Genomic DNA, 20,265 nt, shown 5'->3' on the forward strand with positions numbered 1-20,265 from the left:
GGCCTTGGTCTTTGTTTATTGTGTGCTGACCCTTACAAGGCTGTGAAAGCTCACCAGGTTAGGCAAATGATCTTAGGTGCCCAACTTCTTTTGTTCTAGGTATTCCTTACTTTCTTGGCAGCTCACTGAAACAGAAGGAAAGGATTTTATCCAGCATTTTTAGTTGTTTTCAATGGGAAGGTCAGCTGGGTAGTTGGTTGGGGTACCGAGTCTGTTTTATTGTTATAAGAGTATTAGACAATCTTAGCTTTTCTCCAATCCATCTTTTCTCCATCCCCACATTAATGTTTTAGTTCATGTGCTTTTTAAAATACTTTTCCAGTAAGTATTTATTATTAGTTAGGTTATGATTCAGGATCCCAGGGTGGGGGTCACCCAACCTGTACCCAGGTTCCCTTCAACCCTGAGGGAAGGATGGAGGTCAGGGAAGAAATGGGATGGGCCCTGTACTAGTTTGCTAATCCTGCTGGAATGCAAAACACCAGAGATGGATTGGCTTTTATAAAAGGGGGTTTATTTGGTTACACAGGTACAGTCTTAAGGCCATAAAGTGTCCAAGGTAACACATCAGCAATCGGGTACCTTCACTGGAGGATGGCCAATGGTGCCTGGAAAACCTCTGTTAGTTGAGAAGGCACATGGCTAGCATCTGCTCCAAAGTTCTGGTTTCAAAACGGCTTTCTCCCAGGACTTTCCTCTCTAGGCTGCAGCGCCTCAAAAATGTCACTTCTAGTTGCTCTTGGGGTGTTTGTCCTCTCTTAGCTTCTCCAGAGCAAGAGTCTGCTTTCAACAGCCATCTTCAAACTGTCTCTGATCTGCAGCTACTCTCTCAGCTTCTGTGCATTCTTCAAAGTGTCCCTCTTGGCTGTAGCTCCTCTTGAAAATGTCACTCTCAACTGCACTGAGTTCCTTCTGTTTGTCAGCTCCATTTATATGGCTCCACTGATTTAATTTAGACCCACCCTGAATGGGTGGGGTAACACCCCCATGGAAATTATCCAATCAATCAGAGTCATTACCCATAGTTGGGTGGGGTGCATTTCCATGGAAACACTCAAAGAATTACAATCTAATCAGCATTAAAACATCTGCCCAACAAGATTGCATCAAAGAATATGGCTTTTTCTGGGGGACACAATACATTCAAACCAGCAGAGGCCCATTCAGATCTTCCCAGGAAATGTGTCTTCTACCCTGTGGTCATCCCAGGCTGATACCCATGATATGGGGCAGAGGGACTTATACACTCACTGGTACTGTCTGCATATGGACAGTCACCCCCTTTAGCAGTTATTGCCTTCTCACAGCGGTGGAAGTCCAAGCAGTTCTGCCAGCAGTTCCTGGTCTGGTTCTGGCTGGGGAAGAGGCCATCAAAAGGGGCAGTTTGGTAGTTCTTGATTTTGATCTGGATGTTTTCTGCCATGGTGTGGTCTCATAAAGGTGCCCCTGAAGCTGCTTGCCAGTTCATGCACTTTTAATTTCTGGTTTCTGCCAAATGCCTTCCAACTGTATTCCCTGTCTCCAGTCTCTATTCTGCCTCTTCTCTCCATCTCCTATCACCCCAACAAAGCTGTATGAGTAAGGGTCTCAGCAGGAAACAAAAGTCACTGAAGGTAAGTTCAAATGAAAATACTTTAATTAAGAGGCCAGTTATTGAGGGATGGGTAGAGGTAAGGGAGCAAACAAGAGATGATGAGACACACCTAGAAACTTACTACAGAGGAGGCAATTACCATTCTGAGAGCTGAAGAGACAAAGGTTGAAAATATAGTTTCCAGAGCCTAGTGAAAGCTAGAGCCATGGAAGAGGGGCCAGGAGCAGCAGTAACAAAGTAATGAAGATACTGCTGGAGATGTGGCATGAAAGGAGGAAAGGAGTGGGGAAGAAATGCCACAACTTCACTCTCCACCTGCCTTCTGATATCCTTGCCTAGCCCTCTCTTCGGTCAAACCTAATCACAGGGCAGTCCTCAAAAAAGCCAGTGTCAACCTGCATAGGCATACAGCATGACAGAGAAGGGCAGAGAATGGATTTGGGGGACAAAGAGAAGATAACCAGTATATCAGCCTTTCTTTAGACCACCTTTTTTTTTAAAAAATAAATTGAAAGTTATAGGAACAGTTGCCAAAACAATACTAACCCCACACACAGAATTCCATCATACCCTGACCCCCCTCCCCCGATAGCTCAATCCACCAACTTTAACATGCTGTCACATTGCTATTTCTTTCCCTCCCTATCTATCATCCATCATCTATTGCTCTATCTTCTGAACATATGAGAGCTAGCTGCACACATCCTTGAACATACACTACAATTGACGTATACACTTCCCATGAACAAGAACATTCTTTTACGCAATCCCATTAAGCACAGCTACAAAGTATAAGAGATTCAACAATGATACAAAGCTTACATTCTGTATTTCCTTTTCCTTATGTCTCAACTGTGTCCCTTTGAGCCACCTGTCCTCTATCCTCCAATCCCATCCAAGTTCATCCTTGGCATTCAATTTTCATCTATTTAGACTGTCTTTTTTTTTTTTTTCCAATTGTGGAACCATATATACAGCCTCAATCTTCCTATTCCACCCCTTCCCTAGCCTTCCATTAGTGGGATTAACCACATTTAGAATGTTGTAATGCTCTTTCCCATCATCCATTACTAGAAATTTTCCTTCACCTCAAACAGCAACACTACACTCATTTCTTAATGCCCCATTGCCCCTTCCCCCATTTCTCTGAACCCAAACTCTACTTTTCATCTCTATGGTTATATTCTCTGATAATTTCTTTGTGTTTACTGTGGGGCTTAAAATTAACCTCTTAGATCCATATCAATCTTGTTTTTCTTTGATACCACCTTCACTTCAATAGGACACATAAACTATGTTCCTATACTCCTTCATTCCCCCACTTTTATATAGTTGTCTAAAGTTACGTATTTTACATTGAGTTCAAAACCACTGATTTGTCATTAGAGTTTGTGTAATTTATATTATGTAGGAAGTAAATAGTGGAGTTACAATTCAAAAATTGTTGACTTCTATTTGTATTCCATTGTGGTTGGAGAATGTGCTTTGAGTATATTCAATTTCTTTTTTTTAATTAATTTCTTGAGGCTTGTTTTTTGTCCCAGCTTATGGTCCCTTTTGGAGAAAGATCTGTGATCACTAGAGAAAAATGAGTGTCCTGGTGATTTGGGATGTAAGCTACTATATATGTCTGTTAAAATTCTCTATATCTCTTTCTCCTTTCTTTGTTTCTCTTTTGGTAGGGCTCTCTTTAGAATCTGAAGTAGGGCAGGTCTTTTATTGGCAAACTCTCTCAGCATTTGTTTGTCTGTGAAAAATTTAAGCTCTCCCTCAAATTTGAAGGAGAGTTTTGCTGGATAAAGTATTCTGGGTTGGAAATTTTTCTCTCTCAGAATTTTAAATGTGTCATGCCACTGCCTTCTCGCCTTCATGGTGGCCGCTGAGTAGTCACAACTTAGTCTTACATTGTTTCCTTTGTATGTGGTGAATTGCTTTTCTCTTGCTGCTTTCAGAACTTGCTCCTCTTCAGTATCTGACAGTCTGATCAGAATATGTCTTGGAGTGGGTTTATTTGGATTATTCTATTTGGAATTCGCTGGGCATTTATGGTTTGTGTATTTATATTGTGTATAAGGTTGGGGAAGTTTCCCCAACAATTTCTTTGAATACTCTTTCTAGACCTTTACCCTTCTCTTCCCCTTCTGGGACACCAATGAGTCTTAGGTTTGGATGTTTTATTTTATCTATCGTATCCCTGAGATCCATTTCAATTTTTTCAATTTTTTTCTCCATTCTTCTTTTGTTCTTTCATTTTCTGTTCTGTGGACTTCTAGGACACTGAGATGTTGTTCAGCTTCCTCTAGTCTTGTAAAATATCTAGAGTCTTTTTAATTTGGCCAACAGTTTCTTTTATTTCCATAAGATCTTCTATTTTTTTAATTTACTCTTGCAATGTCTTCTTTACGCTCTTCTAGGGTCTTCTTTATGTCACTTATATCCTGGGCCATGGTCTTCTTGATGTCCTTTAAATCCTTTGCCATGTTTTCGTTCCTCGATTGTAGTTCTTTGATTAATTGTGTGAGGTACTGTGTTTCTTCTAATATCTTGATTTGTGTGTTTGGAGTTGGATTCTCCATATCATCTGGTTTTATCATATGTATTAAGATTTTCTGTTGTTTTTGGCCTCTTGGCATTTGTTTTGCTTGATAGGGTTCTTTCAAGTTGTAAAAAAAAAAGGATATCGATCTAATTTTTCAGAAACACAGTTTGGTGATGTACACTTTCTTTAACTAACCAGCAGATGGCGTCTGTGAGTCACCTATACCCCTCAAGTCAGTTGTCAATCTTGTTCCCACAGTGTGTAGGGAAATGATTCTTGTGGGTTTGTTTGGAGAACTCAGTTTGGATGTGTTGCTGGAGCCGTCCGCCCTGAATGTGGGGTGTGTGTACGGGTGGCCAGGGAGGAAGGGCAGTTTTAATATTCAAATCCCCCAGGTTCCTGGAGATTCAAGGCCACCGCAAGAGTCTAAGCCTTCATTTCATTTCAGCCCCAGCCCCTCTCTCTCACTGTCTCACAAACCACTGGACTTGGAGTAGCGTCTCTGGGTTCTCCGAGCGGGTTCCCCCTCCCAGCCGCAATCATCCAGGAGCTCAGCTGAGGGAATGCCATGCTACGTCACTAGTGTGCACCGTCCCTCAAGGGAAGCCCCAGGTCGCCGGGCCATGCAGCGGCGCGCTCTCAGCCTGAAGCAAAAATGGCTGAACAGGGCGTCTCAACCCCCCCTCCTCTCACAGTTCCTCCTTCCCAGCTCTGGGACAACTGGTGGGGCTCTGGGCTGTGGGCACGGCCCTGGGCAGGAGTTTATCCAGCCCTCCGGGGAGCTAGCTGCTAGCTGCGGGGTTTCTTTCTGCTTCTGGCTCTCCTCTCCATTCCCCCAGCCCTAAGGGTATCTGCAGCAGGCTATCTTCCTGGCCAGACACTGAGAGGCTGGCCCAGCCCCCTCTTGCTGTGTTTTACTGCATAGTTCCCACTATTGCAGCTGCAGCCGCTCCTGGGTTTTTCCCTTTTTTTAAAAATTTTTTTAAAAGAGCCAGTTGGTCTCCAAACGCCAAACCCTGGTTTCCCCAGCCCGCCGCGCGGCTGCGGGTCTTCCAGCCAGCTTACTCACTCGTTTCAGAATGCAGACTCCCGGTTTCACCAAGTATACGGCCCCTGTGGAACTAGTAGACCTCATCCAGCTGGTGCATCACTGTAACCGGTATTCTGGGTCACTTTCTGGTTTTTATCTAGTGTTTTTCATGGAAGTGTTTTTTCACCCTGTCCACCTAGCCGCTATCTTAGTTTCTCCTAGACCACCTTTGTAAGTTAACTGTCTAATATGCAAACCTTATCATGACATCCCTCTACTTAAAATCTTTCAGTGGACTCACATCATCTTCAGGACTAAATCTAAACTGGGGTGTGTGACTTGGTCCCTGCTTATGGCTTCATTCCACAGTTCTTTTCTAAGCCTATAGCCATTCTGAATTATTTTTGGATGCTCCCGTACTCCATGTGCACATCTCTGTACTCTGGCCATGTTCTTTCCTCTTTTTCTCAAGGCACCTTTCTGCATTTCCTTTGCTTGGTTGACTTCCACTCAACATTCCACAGCCAAAGACTTAGCTTTGGAGTCACCTCTTCATGAAAGTTTTCCTTTCCAGGGTGTTTCCATCACTTCCTCATCTAATCTCATCATAGCATTTAGGTGAACTGAGTGTCCTGACTGTCTTCCTCCTCAGGACAAAGATGTGCCCAGTTCTGTTCTTGGCAATCAATAACAATTTTTCAAATGAATAAATGAAAACTAAATGTTAGAAAAGAAGCAAGAAAATAAAAAATTATTACAGTTATAAAGCTCTTTGAAATTTTAGCTTCTGGGGGAAAATTTTTGGAAGTTGAAGGGGTTTCCTTCTCTGAAATTTATTACTGGGATAATATTTTGTATATATAGGCAGAAAAATATAATAAAAAGACTGAGCACAGGCCCAAGGACTTAGAATCTGAATCCTAAGGGCTGATCCCAGACTTGGGCAATGTGTTTCCTGTCATTTTTCTAGAAAATAGGCAAGATGGTGCTTTGGAGTTAGCCTTAATTCTCGCCAAATAATGCTTTAAATTATTTAAATGAACTGTAAAAAATGTTTAATAATCCATAAATTTCTGGTAAATTCATAGTCCAACAACTTTCATGTTCTTTGTGTCTTAAAAATCTAGCAAATGTGAAGAATATTTCTTGCTTTATTTAGATTCTAATAGCATAAAATGCTTGCTTTCCAAAAATTCGGAGAGAAAAACCAAAAGGCTACCACAGTGCTAAAAAATACTAGAGAATTATTATTTTTATGTTGATTAACATGTTTTTATTTAGGTTTTGTCTAAGATGCCACTTGAAACCACAAGGCACTTTTTCCCTAAACAACTGCTGTATACACCAGAAAAGTACTCTTCACCAAATGTGCAGTACACACTGGTTCGTCCCTGGAATTTAACCATTCTTAAAATTCTGCCAATTTGGGTTTAAGAGGATTAACATATAACACGTACAATATTGTGACCACTGACCATCGGACGAGAACACATTAAAGTGATAGAAGCTTCTCTTTGGAATCTTGGAGGGAGGCCTCTTAGTGGGAACTACATGTCCCAATATGCTTTGCCACTACCAGAGGCGCGACTCCCAGAATGCGTTGCTTGCCACGCGCAGGTGTGGGGCTTGTAGTTTTCCCGGGTCAAGTCGCGCGGTACGATGAGGTTGGTGGTTGCTCACCCAGCTGGAGAATTTTAGACGTAATCTTCCAGCTTTTGTCCAAGCGAAATCGCCTCGGATTCCTGGGTCGCCAGGGTTCCTGATCTTATCTGTCGGCTTCTGTTTTACAACCGGTAAGTCACAGAGGGGCTGCAATTCTCTGCAGCAGAACCCCACCCATTATTCTTTCTGGGAGCGACCGCGTTCTGGTGGAGCCATTTGTCCCTAAGCTCTCGCCGTAGCAGCCGCCGCCTATCCCTCTTTGTGTGCTCCGGGAAGCCGCGGAGCTGGTGACTCGACTGTTGGCTTTGGGGGTGAAGGTGTGGGACGTTCCCGGGAAGTTTCAGGCGGGCGGACTCTTCCATCCCGCTACCTGACAGGTGGGTTGACTGTTATCGCTCGGGGCCCTCCTGCCTGCTGGGTCTCATGTCGGGGCTCAGGGCGATTTGCGGGTTCTTGCTGACAGCGTCGCCTGACCTGGCTCGGGAAAGGGGAGGCGGGGAGAGCCGGGTATGGTGAGACTAGGCGGCCGGGGGAGGGGAGCCCACACCCTCGGCTACCTGGCCCTGGGGACGCCGTCCGGGGAGCCTTAAGGCTTGTCGGGCGCTCTTTCGCTCCCTCCCTCGGACTCCCCACCTGAACTGCCCCTCTTGACTGTGACCCCTCATTTCCTTGCCCCATTCAAAAGTAAAAGTCATAACCTATTCGACAGCGTTTCGTCTCACCGTGTATGCAAGAAATGGAACGCGGAGGCTAAAGTCCAAAACCCCGGAGACTTCTCTTCCCTGGAGTTTTAAGAAAGTGATGACATGTCCGTTACGAAGGCTCCGGCCTCTTTGAGGATGAGCGGGCGGGTCAGGTGGTCAAACTTTGTTGTTGAAATTTAACTAAAAATATTTAAACTTTAATTAATATCAATTAGTATTGGTATATTTATTTTATAGTTGACCCCTCAAAAAAATCATATTCTTAGCTTGGCATGTAGAATTATGTGTGGAAGTTCTCCCCAAAAGCTGTTAAGTTGAAGCTGTTCAGAGGTGTAGAAAGGCATATAAATATGGTCTCTCTCTCTTTTTTTTTTTGGCTTTAGTTCGTTTAAATAAATCTTGCTAGGAATTGTTTGTATATGTAAGTGGTCTGCTATGGTCACCTTTTCACATTTTTTTGTGTACTTGAAACTTTTTCAATTGGCACATCAATCTTTAGTATTACAACTGAAATTTCCTTTATTTATTAATAGGTGGATCCCCCTCCTTAACTAATTTACCTATTATTCAAGTTTAATAGTTGTACTTTTTAAGAGATTCCCCCTAAATACAGTTTTCCAGAGGTTATTCTCCCAATTTTCTTGGTGAAAAGCATTAGTACTTCAGTTTTACCAACAGAGATGTTGAAAGAGATTGAGAGATTTATATAATAAATCAGTAATGTGGAGAATATAATTTTTGGCTCCCAATGTAATACTCAGCCCATAGGCACCTTTTTCAATTAAAAAAAAAATCTTAATTCATCATTTCTTCCTAAAACTAAGAATAAAGCAGTGTTTATATAATTGTTTTGTTGTTCTTTTTAATTCAGAAAGAAATGGAAGAAAATTTTAAGATATCCATTTAAATAAATATTGTAGTAAAGGAGTTCTGGCCTGGATGCTGGAACCTCCCTCTGCTGAAGTGGAGATTAATAGTTTAAAGTAAACAAAACAAAAAATTAAAAAAAACTTATTTTGCTCAATACTGTTTGGCAAAATATGGGTTTTTTCCCTTGTTTTTTGAAACTCTGTTTTTAATGCCATGTGTTATACTCCTTATGCATTTCTAGTATCGATCACTTTTAGAGTTTGCGGTACTGTGCTGGATGCTGTAAAGGCAAAAAAAAAAAAATTGACTAAAACCTGGTCTCTGCTTTCAAATAGTTTTCAGTCTAGTAGGAGACATTTCAAATGCTTTCACAAATAATTGAACTAAAAGTGCCATAAGAGGTGTAGGTAAGTTGTTATGGAGAGAAAGTCATCTGATTTGACAGCTAATGGTGGTATCTTTTGTGGTTTTATTGTCCGTAATATTGCTCTTTACATGTCACTTTTAGAATTTATAGGAATTTTATTTTTGACTTTATATTGTTTTTATTAAAATTTCTAGAAATGAATACAAAAGTCTGGCAATAGTTTTGATCTGTGTCCTCTAGCCTATTGGCTTCTTACTGCCAACCCATGTCATCTATTTTGAGAGCCAGTTTTGACCTTTATCTCTAGTGCCCTAATACATTGTTAGCCAAAACATTGAGGAATTATATTAAATTTGGCATGTGAACATTAAAGAGTTTACTGTGTCCTACTGAGCTCAACTCTGGGTAATATTTCTTATATACATTTCTTTATAATTTTTTCCAAACATTGAACTATAATGCTCCTTAAGATAGTTCTCTTTTGAATCATTAATTTTTTAAAGTGTGAAGCTGTTAACAGAGCAACGCTTATTGTAAATGGTTGTATGTTTCTTAAAGTCACAAACATGTCGGACAAAAGTGAATTAAAGGCTGAGTTGGAGCGTAAGAAGCAGCGGTTGGCCCAAATCAGAGAGGAAAAGAAGAGAAAAGAAGAAGAAAGGAAAAAAAAGGAAGTATGTTTGATTTTTAAAATAAACTTAACATAAAATAGTTGGATTGTATTTATTTTAAGTACTTAGACCTTTACATAATAATTTCAGAATAGTTAAAAATCCAGAAGTTATGAATGCAAATATAGCATTATAGATGAATCTTACTTAAAAGAAAAAAAGAAAAATCCAGGTATGTGGAAATGACAAAACTTGTAAATTAAAAGGTGATTTTTTTTTTTTAACTGAATAAAATGATTTCATATAAATTGATACATGTCTAGGATTTGGTTTTTAAAGTTCAATTTACATGTTTAGTCTTCTAGGAATATGTTTATTATGGGGCAGCTGCATTGTCATAGTTCATACGACACAGCTTGTAAATTATAACTTAGTTTGGACATTGAACTTATCTGAATATTTTACTAGTCTGAACTAGAATACATAGTATTAATGGCAAACAGAAATATATGTAATAGATGATTTGATTGATTTGGGGATTTGTTCTTATCTCTGTATGAGTTAGTCATTGAAATATTTTTACTCAGTGGTAGCTTTGATAGTCATATAAAGGTGGATCAGCTACTCTGTCTTCTGGTTTTTAGCATCACCATTTCATCATTTACAGCAAATATACAATGACCCCGAGTGATTGGTTTTCCTTGCTCTTGGATTGAAATATACATTTATTCCTGTGGAAATTCTTTAGATAGATTTATATGTTTTTACCACAGATAGGTTTTAAATGGCCATTGTAAGACAGTTTATTCTGTGATTTTAGTACTACATTTTTCTATTTGGTAGCCTAAACAACAGCCAAGACTTCTGGAAATTTCTTAGGGAAAGAGAAAAATCAGTAGCACAAAAAATTGAAGGTACTATTTATGTGCAGTGTTGCTATGATGTCTTAAAAGACTACGATTGAAGAATTTTCTTGTTTATTCTGAACCTTTCTGTGATATATTATTGTAAGAAGGTTGGAGCTTTAAATTAGCTATTTGATTAATCAAATTAGCTGTTTGATTAAAAGTGAACTGATAGAAGCATGACTCAGAATGGCAGAGCCATTCCAAAATAGTATCTGTAGGCTTAAACTCTTCAGTGCGGAGAGCAAATTTGATTTTTGCTTTTTTTTTAAGGATGACCTAGCATAAATGATCTCTAATTTAAAGTTTATAAAACATTCCTAGAAATAATTTAATAGTATTAAACAATGAGCCTCTTAATATATTGGTATATTCAGGCAGAGGGTCAGCTTGGTAACATAATCTGTTTAGCTGTTTTAATAACTTTTCCTGATGACTTCTATAAGTTAAAATGGTATCATGGATATTAGGAACAAATTGACCTCAGACCATCAGAATTAGTAATAGTTATCTAGTCAAAATAAACATTTGAGGTGTATATATATAACACCTTGCTCTTGAAGGCTTAACTTTTACCTAACTGCCTTTAAGCTTTGGCTTAAATTTATTGAGATGTTTTGCATGATCTGAATGTATTAAATTTTGTCTAGAGTAACTGGAAAATTTTGTTGAAACTGTAAATGGTTTAAATAAAAGCTGGTAAAAATTTGACAAAAAATGTTTTGTGCTATGCAAAGTGAATTTTAATTTTACCAAACCTAATCATATATCTTATTATCATAAATATAAGACCTGTAATTTGAAAAGTAAACATAAAAATCTTTCTTGAGATGAATTGGAACAAACATCCTTTACATAAAGTTACATAAATACAATGAAGACTTCAAAAAGAAGTTTGGAGTACTCATGCCTTTTCCACAAATCAAATTGTCCATTTACTTAAAATTTGCTCCATCTTAAGTAATTCAGCCTTATTGTTTTCATGGTGTTGTGATAGTTATTTCTGAGCTTTTGTACCACTGTGGAGAGATTTCCATAATTCCTGAACCACATACAGCAGTTCCATATTGTAGATAATTAGAAGTTGACTGTACTTTTTCAGTTTATCTTTTATGAATTATATATCATTTACTAACTATAAAAAGGGACTTAATCTGTATTACAAACTAACTTCACCCCCTAAAAGGATTAATGTTAACACATTATTTAAAATACATCTTTTTGCAAACAAAAATGTTTTATATCATATGTAAATTTAAGTTTTTAACTTAAAAAATTTAGACTGATCAGAAGAAGGAAGCAGTTGCTCCTGTGCAAGAAGAATCAGATCTTGAAAAAAAAAGAAGAGAAGCAGAAGCATTGCTTCAAAGCATGGGGCTAACTCCAGAATCTCCCATTGGTAAGGATAAGAATATATATATTTATAACAGATAAGTATATATTCTATTCAGCTCATACATAACAGATAAGTGAGCTGAGTTGATATTTTGCACATTTGCTGTATTTGTGTCTCTTACAATCATTAATCTTATTTATTTGGAATTGTCTTTTTTTCATATATGCTAATACATAGTCATTTGGTTTGTTCAAGAGAGCTGCAAGATTAAATTAACATCTACTGAACTACCAACTGACATTAAATAAGTAGTTTATTTCAACAAACACTTGTTGAACAGGTTCATACTGTGTTAAACTCAAAGATAACTGTGATTCCTAACTTAATTCTATATTAATTTCTAGAGGTTAGGCAGAGATATATTGAAGATCTGAAAGTATGCTAATATTCAAAGGTATAAGTGTGGAAGGAGAAGCTTACGTTGCCTTCTCTCAGTTCTGGTAAGGGAGATAATTTTGGTGGTTTATTTTGGCTGTGATCTGACTTAATCTAGTTCTTTTTATGGGTTATTCATTTTGATAATAGTACTGGATCAAAAAGCTGAAAAAGTAGTAGAGATACTGAGGACAGTCAAGTCAGAAAGTGTTAGATGCTTACTTAAAATAGTTCTGTGCAGAGTGCTGTTATATGGTATTTTAGTTTGATGTGGCCTTTGTCCTTTAGGACCTAAAATTTCAGGATTTGTGTGCTAATTTCATCCAGTCCAGGGAACAACTACTCAAGAGTTCGTAATAGGTACGTCTGTTGTTGTGAAGCTGCAACATAACCTTTCTTAGAGCTGTATTATTTCTAAGAGGTTTCAAGATGAAAAAACTGGTTCTTCTTGTAGTCTGCTTCATTGTTGTTTCTCCTAGCACTTTTCCTTATTGGTATAATCTGAAGACTGAAGTATATTAATTTTATGTCTCCATTAATCTTACGTTGCATATTGCAGTTTAAAAAGTAAATGAACCAGAACATTTTATGTTTATGTTTTAAAAAAACACTCTCTGGTTAACTAAACCAAATTGCTTATTAGTTGTATAGGCCTTTAAGTGATCATTTTTTTTTTGCTGTTGGCTTTGGTTTTTCTCCTGTAGGATTTTTTTCCTTTTCTTTTTAGGACTTCAGTTTCAATGAATTCACTTGCTTGTATATTTCAGTGCATGGCACACCACCATCACTGATTCTTGAAAGGCCACTCTTTAGTTTTGTGTGTGTGTGTGTGTGTGTGTGTGTGTGTGTGTGTTTAATTTTTTCCCTCATTCCCCATCACCAATTCCATTCCCCTTCCTCTCTATAAGTACCCACCCTGGTATTTTTAATGTATATCCTTTGTTGTATCCTCCATGTGTTTACATTTTTCAGGATTTCACATGAGTGCATATGTTTATGTACATAAATGGCATGGTGTCATAGGTCTCATTCTGTTTGTTCCTTTTTTCAAGCAGTGTTGTTTTTGAGATCTATCCATGTTGCTAAATATAAATATACTTATTTCTTTCTGACTGATGCATATTCTATCATATACCATACTCTACTTATCCATTCCCCTAGTGGTAGGCATTTGGATTGCTTTTAGCTCTTTGCCTTGTTATCACAAGCAACACTGCCAAGAATATATTCTTTCCTCTTGAGGACTGTGGAATAGTTTTTCTGGGGTATATGCCCAAGAATTGAATTGCCATGTTATAGTGTGTAGGCTTGCTTAAATTTCTTAGATTCTGCATGCCACTCTCAAGAATGGCTACAAGAGTTTACTCTTATATTACCAGTGCATGAGAGAATAATTGGTTCACGTATCCACATCATCACTTGATCTTATCCAACTTTCTAATTTTTACTAACTTGATGGATTTAAAGTGGTATATCAAAATGTTTTAATATGCATTTGTCTGATTTTAGTGAGTTGACCATCTCTTCATATTCCTATTAACCATTCAGATTTTCACTTTTATAAATTGCATATTTATATTCTTTGCCCAGTTACCATTGGAATTCTTTTCTTGCTGATAAAGAGTTCCTTGTATACTTTAGTGAGGACTTTTTTGTCTGTTTTAATCTTAAAAAAATATGTTCTCCCAAAATAAATTTTAAAAATAAAGAATAAATAAAATCATATATATGAAAAAAATTTTACCCTTCACTAGTAATAAAAGAAATGCAAAATAAAATAAGGTGCCTTTTTTGCCTATCAAAGTAGCAAAAAAAAATTTTTGTTAAAATTTAATGCTCTGTATTTATAAAGATGGAGGAAATAATTTCGCTCATGACCTTTGTGGAGAGAATATATATTGGTACAGTTGTTCTGGAGGCAATTTAGAAACATTTCAAAAATGTTTGATCTAATAATTTTTATTTAATTTGATCTAATAATTTTATATCTAGAAGTGCATCGTAAAGAAATGACCTAGGATATGCACCAGAATGTTCATCATGTGGTTGTTTATATTATCAAAAATTAGAAAAAACCTTATTGTTACCTGACAGGATTATGAACAAATAAACTATGGTATGTACATGCAATGAAGTTCTATGAACCATTAAAAATTTCTAGGGAAAAAAAAAAAAAAGAATGACATAGAAAGATATCCTTAATACTACTCCCGGGGAGGAATGTAGACCTGGCATCGTGGGACGGAGAACATCTTCTTGACCAAAAGGGGGATGTGAAAGGAAATGAAATAAGCTTCAGTAGCAGAGAGATTCCAAAAGGAGCCGAGAGGTCACTCTGGTGGGCACTCTTATGCACACTTTAGACAACCCTTTTTAGGTTCTAAAGAATTGGGGTAGCTGGTGGTGGATACCTGAAACTATCAAACTACAACCCAGAACCCATGAATCTCGAAGACAGTTGTATAAAAATGTAGCTTATGAGGGGTGACAATGGGATTGGGAAAGCCATAAGGACCACACTCCACTTTGTCTAGTTTATGGGTGGATGAGTAGAAAAATAGGGGAAGGAAACAAACAGACAAGGGTACCCAGTGTTCTTTTTTACTTCAATTGCTCTTTTTCACTCTAATTATTGTTCTTGTTCTTTTTGTGTGTGTGCTAATGAAGGTGTCAGGGATTGATTTAAGTGATGAATGTACAACTATGTAATGGTACTGTGAACAATCGAAAGTACGATTTGTTTTGTATGACTGCGTGGTATGTGAATATATCTCAATAAAATGAAGATAAAAAAATGAATTAAAAAAAATAATGTTTGGAAGCAAAAGGACAAGGACAGGCATGACCTAGGAAATAGTTTGGGTGACTTGGTGAGGTTTCTGTAGCCAACAATAAAGAGGGACTACAAGGAAGAGACAGTCAACATCAGGGAGGGCCCCTACACAGGACTCTCCACAGGAACAGCATCAGCAACAGGACCAGTCTTGGAAGCCCCGAAGAGGAAGGAAAGGCAAACCCAAGTTCCAGGACACCAAAACTGGTAGGCACTGGGGATGGTAGAGACCCAGATGGTGGTCTGGAACACAAAATCAGAGTGCTAACCTTTTACTTTAATCTACCTTTATCATTAGCTTTATCTTGTAGCTAGGATCTAGTTAGATCATTTTTAAAAATCTTGAAATGAGATTCTTGTAGCTAGGATATAGTTAGATCATTTAAAAAAATCTGTTCTGACAATCTTTTTAGATTGGTGTGTCTAGATCATTTAAATACATATTTACAAATAAATTCATTCATAGGATAAGGGATTAGGACTTAACATTTGTAAATACATATGTTTACTTATGTATATATACAAATGAGTTTATTCATAGGATAGGGAATTAGGGCTTTGTGGGTCATGATTCAATCCGTAACAACAGGTAACTGCACAGTCTGGGTTCTAATCAAATAGTAAATAGCAAAAGTCAAACACAGGTACATTGTCCTAGAAAATTAAATAATCCTTGGGTGAGCTTTTAAAAAAAGCTCCTTTATGACATTGAAAAGATGTATGACACTTATCCTTTGCCTTATTTCTAAGTTTTGGATAATTTTTCTTTTTCTTTTCTTTTTTTTCCTCCTTCAGCCCCTGGTAACTTTTAAAGTATGGTACTTTCTGTCTCTATGAATTTGCTTATTCTAGGTATTTGTAAAAATGTTACTCACATAATATTTGTCCTTTTATGTCTAGCTAAATTCATTTAGCATAATGTTTGATTTTTTTTAACACTCTCTCTTCCCCTGTTCCCCCATTCCCCTGCCTCATAACCTCTAATCTGCCTTCTATCTCTGTGAATTTGCTATTTCTAGTCATCTCTTATAAGAGATATCATACAATTTTTGTCCATATGCATCTTGCTTATTACACCGACTTTAATATTTTCAAGCTTCTTCCATGTTGCAGCATGTCTTATAACTTCATTTTTTCTTGTGGCTGAATAGTGTTACATTGTGTGTATGTATCACATTTTGTTTGTCCATTCATTTGTCGACGGACATCTGGGTTGTTTCCAGCTTTTGACTGTTGTGAGTGATGCTGTTATAAACACTGGTGTAAGAGTAAAAAAAAAAAAAAAAAACAAAAATAACAGTATGGTCCCATTTCATGAAAGTGTGTATATGCATTAAAAAACAATGGCAATACAAATGTTTAAAACAAAAACAACCCTCTTCCAGTGTGTTACCTGTTAACTCTGTAGTAACCTTCATTGAACAGAATCCTTCATTTTGATGTGGTCAGATCCACCAATTATAACCTTTTAATTTTGCTTTTTGATCTCTCTTTTATATTGACACATATATTCTTCTACATTTTTTTATTTGTTTTATAATTTTACCCTTCACATTTTATTATACCATGAGCAAGGGGGCCAACTTTTTTTTTCCCCTTATGGTTAGCACATTTTCTCAGTACCACTTATTAAATATCTGTCTCTTTCCTCTCCCCCACTGATATATTGTGCTAACTTTGTCATACAATAAGTTCCCATATTTCTGCAGCATTTCTGGGCTTGGTATTCTCACTGTCGGTCTGTTTATCTGATTTTAACCCACTGTTTTAATTACCGTGGCTTTGTATTATATCCTAATATCTCTTATAGAAAATGTTCCCCTTTGTTCCTCTTTTTCAAAATAGTCCTAGATTCACGAACATTTTTTTCACTTTCAAAAAAATTAGTTTATTTACCCCCAAAATGTTGCTTACTGTGCACTGAATTTAGTTGTTATGTGTTCTTGTCTTTTTAAAATAAAGAACATCTTACTCACACATAACACTTTTTCCTCATGATACCCACTTGTTGAAGAGAGTGGACCAGTTGGTCTGTAGAGTGTCTCACTTTTCTGGATTTGACCAATTGTTTCCTTACATTTAGCTTGTTCCTCTATCCCTTGTATTTCCTCTAAACTGGAAATGAGACTTAAAAAAAAAAAGCAAAGCTTTATTAGCTCCAGGTTGAACATCTTTGTCAAGACTATCTCGTGATGGTTTGTCTTCATATCCTATAACATCCTTAGGCATGTCTGGTTGTTGACCTATTAGTGATGCCAGGATTGATTACTGGGTTACGATTGACAGCCAGGTTGCTCCATCACAGTTACATTTTCTTACTTCCTTGTGACTAGCAAGTAATATCTGGGAACCATGTTCATATTCATTTCTCCAGCAATGTTTCACTTTATAGTTTTAATACTCATTGATAATCCTTATATAAATCAGTTATTTAATTTTGAGTTGCAAAATTGTTTTTATAATTCCATCATTCTTTCTGCATTTATTGACTGAAATTCTTCTGTAAAGAGAAGGTGCCCCTCAATAACTGGGGCTATTTGATTAATCTAAATGTATTTTCTATTAGAAAAGCAAAGAAACGTGCTTAATTTTCTCACTTTAATTACCAATAGTGGTGGCTCTAGTGGTAGCAGATGAGTTTTTTGTGTATTTTTTAATATTCCAATAGATTAGATTAGCTAATATTTTATTTAGGATTTTTGTATGTATGCTCATAATTGAAATTTGTAATTTTCTGTTTCTTATACTATCTGTTCTGGTTTGCTAAAGCTGCCATTATGCAAAATAGTGGAAATGTATGGGCTTTTATAAAGGGCATTTATTAGGCCATAAAAGTGTTCAAACTAAGACATCAACAAGAGGATACGTATCCTTCATTGAGGAAAGGCCAATGGTGTCCGGAACACCTCTGTTAGTTGGGAAGGCATGTGGCTAGCGTCTGCTGGTTCTTTGCCCCTGGGTTCTAGTTTAAAAATGGCTTTCTCCAAAATGTCTCTGGGCTTCTGTCTCTCTTAGCTTCTTTCAGCTCTCTCTGCTTGGTTCTCCTGGGGTGTTTCTCTTTAAGTGTCTGGGAGTACTCTCAGCTTCTCCAGGGCAAACTCTGGGCTTCATCTCTTAGCTTAGCATCTCCAAATGTCCTTCTGTCTGTATCTCTAAGCATCTGGGTCTTTGTTGGCTCCTTCAGTTTCTGTGGGTCCTGGCTGAGCGTATCCCCGGGGTGTTTTGTCTTCTCTGCTCTCTGTGTGAGCTCTCTTTAAAGGACTTCAGTGATCTAATTAAGACCCACCCGGAATGGGGCAGGACCACATCTCCATGGGAATAATTTAATCAAAGGTCTCAACCATGGTTGGGTGAGTCACATCTCATGGAAATAGTCAAAAGGTTCCACCCAAAAAGATTGGATTAAAAAATCATGGCTCTTCTGTGGTCCATAACAGTTTCAGACTGGCACACTGTCCGTGTTCAGTTTGGTCATTATGGTTATGGTTTTTTTGTTTGTTTGTTTTTTGTTTTCTTTTTTTTATTAAATTCAGTTTTATTGAAATACATTCACACACCATACAATCATCCATGATATACAATCCACTGTCCACAGTATGATAGCATAGTTATGCGTTCATCACCACAATCTATCTCTGCACATTTTCCTGACATCAGAAAGAACCAGAACAAGAATAAAAAATAAAAGTGAAAAAAGAACACCCAAATCATCCCCCCATCCCACCCAATTTGTCCTTTAGTTTTTATCCCCATTCCTCCACTCATCCATACACTAGATAAAGGGGGTGTGATCCACAAGGTCTTCACAATCACACTGTCACCCCTTGTAATCTACATTATTATGTAATTGTCTTCAGGAATCCAGACTGCTGGGTTGGAGTTTGGTAGTTTCAGGTATTTACTTCTAGCTATTCCAATACATTAAAGCCTAAGAGGTGTTATCTATATAGTGCATAAGAATGTCCACACTCCATTTGGAATCTCTCAGCCACTGAAACTATTTCGTCTCATTTTGCATCCCCCTTTTGGTCAAGAAGGTACTCTCAGTCCCACGATGCTGGGTCCACATTCATCCCCGGGAGTCATACTCTGCATTGCCAGGGAGATTTACACCCCTGGGAGTTGGGTCCCACGTAGGGGGGAGGGCAGCGAGTTCACCTGTCGAGATGGCTCAGTTAGAGAGAGAGAGGGCCACATCTGAGCAACAAAGAGGTACTCAGGGGGAGACTCTTAGGCACCATTACATACAAGTTTAGACTCTCCTTTGTGGTAATGAGCTTCATAAGGGCAAGTCCCATGCTCGAGGGCTCAGCACATCAAACTGCCAGTCCCAGTGTTTGTGAAAACATCAACACCAGTCCAGGTGAGGATGTCCAACACATCCGCACCTTCCCCCAGATCCTCAGGGCTGGGGAGGGGGAGGCTGTAAATATATTTTTTATTATCTGCCCAAATTACTCTAGGATGTGTCACTATTTCACTCCAGCCTATACTAACCTACCGTATCTCACTTCCTATTCAAAGTTCCATGCAGTTGTGGTGTTTGAACAAATCGACTGTAGAGTTGTACCGTTTAGAAAATTTAGATCCTGTACCAAATAGGTATCTATTCCCTTGGTCTCATATGAAAGTTGAAGTTTTAAAACACAACCAGTTTCAACCATTACCCTTTGGCCTGGCTTGACCTGGTCTTAACCAGACTTGCTTCATTCATATCACTAATTGAAGTCTGGGCTCTTTTTCAGCTTTTTTTTTTTTTTTTTTTTGACAGTGGCTGTATGCACTAATACTGACATTCATGTCTGCCGAGCTCTACCTCTGAGTTTCAGGTGTCTCAAAGATATGCATTTTTCCAGAGACCAATCAGGTTATACACTAGGGGATCAGCATCTCAAAGTTTAGAGATAGGCCTTACAATTCAGGGATAGAGTTAACTGCTGTAAGAACTTACAATCTAGGGACTATTAACAATTACTGTGTCCACGTTAGGCTATGTTCTAAGATTCAGTTCTCAGTTTACACATTGTAGTTAGTCCATATTGGTGAGGCATCATCCCTCTCACCATGTTTTCTCCAACACTTACTCCTATATATATATTTTCCTACAATTTTATAGAGTTATATTCACATACCATACATTTATCCACAGTGTACAATCAGTTGTTCATGGTATCATCATAAAGTTGTACATTTATCACCACAATCAGCACTTGAACATACTGATTACTACAAGAAAAATTGTTTTTTTTTTTTTTAGCAATAAAAAATGATAAAAAGAAAAGTAACATGTCATACAATACAATATGCTACTAAGGACAGCAAATAACACCACTACAAGAATCCCATATTACTCCCCTATATCCCCCTCTCATATACATT

General features: G+C 37.7%; 1 protein-coding gene and 1 pseudogene across 6 annotated transcripts in view; one reads left to right on the plus strand and one right to left on the minus strand.

Annotated features, from left to right (window-relative positions):
- Positions 1 to 1,163: 1,163 nt before the first annotated feature.
- Positions 1,164 to 1,423, minus strand: LOC119544943 (annotated as a pseudogene).
- A 5,392-nt stretch (positions 1,424 to 6,815) lies between these two features.
- DYNC1I2 (dynein cytoplasmic 1 intermediate chain 2) overlaps positions 6,816 to 20,265 on the plus strand; it is an 83,408-nt gene continuing 69,958 nt past the window's right edge. For 4 of the 6 annotated variants that reach the window (XM_037849185.1, XM_037849189.1, XM_037849188.1 and 1 more), the window contains exons 1-3: positions 7,048 to 7,202; positions 9,325 to 9,440; positions 11,564 to 11,681. In XM_037849185.1, the coding sequence (XP_037705113.1) occupies positions 9,333 to 9,440; positions 11,564 to 11,681 (226 nt within the window). In that variant the 5' untranslated portion in view covers positions 7,048 to 7,202; positions 9,325 to 9,332. Of the gene's footprint in view, positions 6,957 to 7,047; positions 7,203 to 7,534; positions 7,682 to 9,324; positions 9,441 to 11,563; positions 11,682 to 20,265 lie in introns of those variants that run through there. The other 2 variants (XM_037849187.1, XM_037849186.1) reach the window with 2 other exon arrangements.

The sequence above is a fragment of the Choloepus didactylus genome, chromosome 9 (genome assembly GCF_015220235.1).
Source record: "Choloepus didactylus isolate mChoDid1 chromosome 9, mChoDid1.pri, whole genome shotgun sequence".
In the NCBI taxonomy this organism is placed as follows: Eukaryota; Metazoa; Chordata; class Mammalia; order Pilosa; family Megalonychidae; genus Choloepus; species Choloepus didactylus.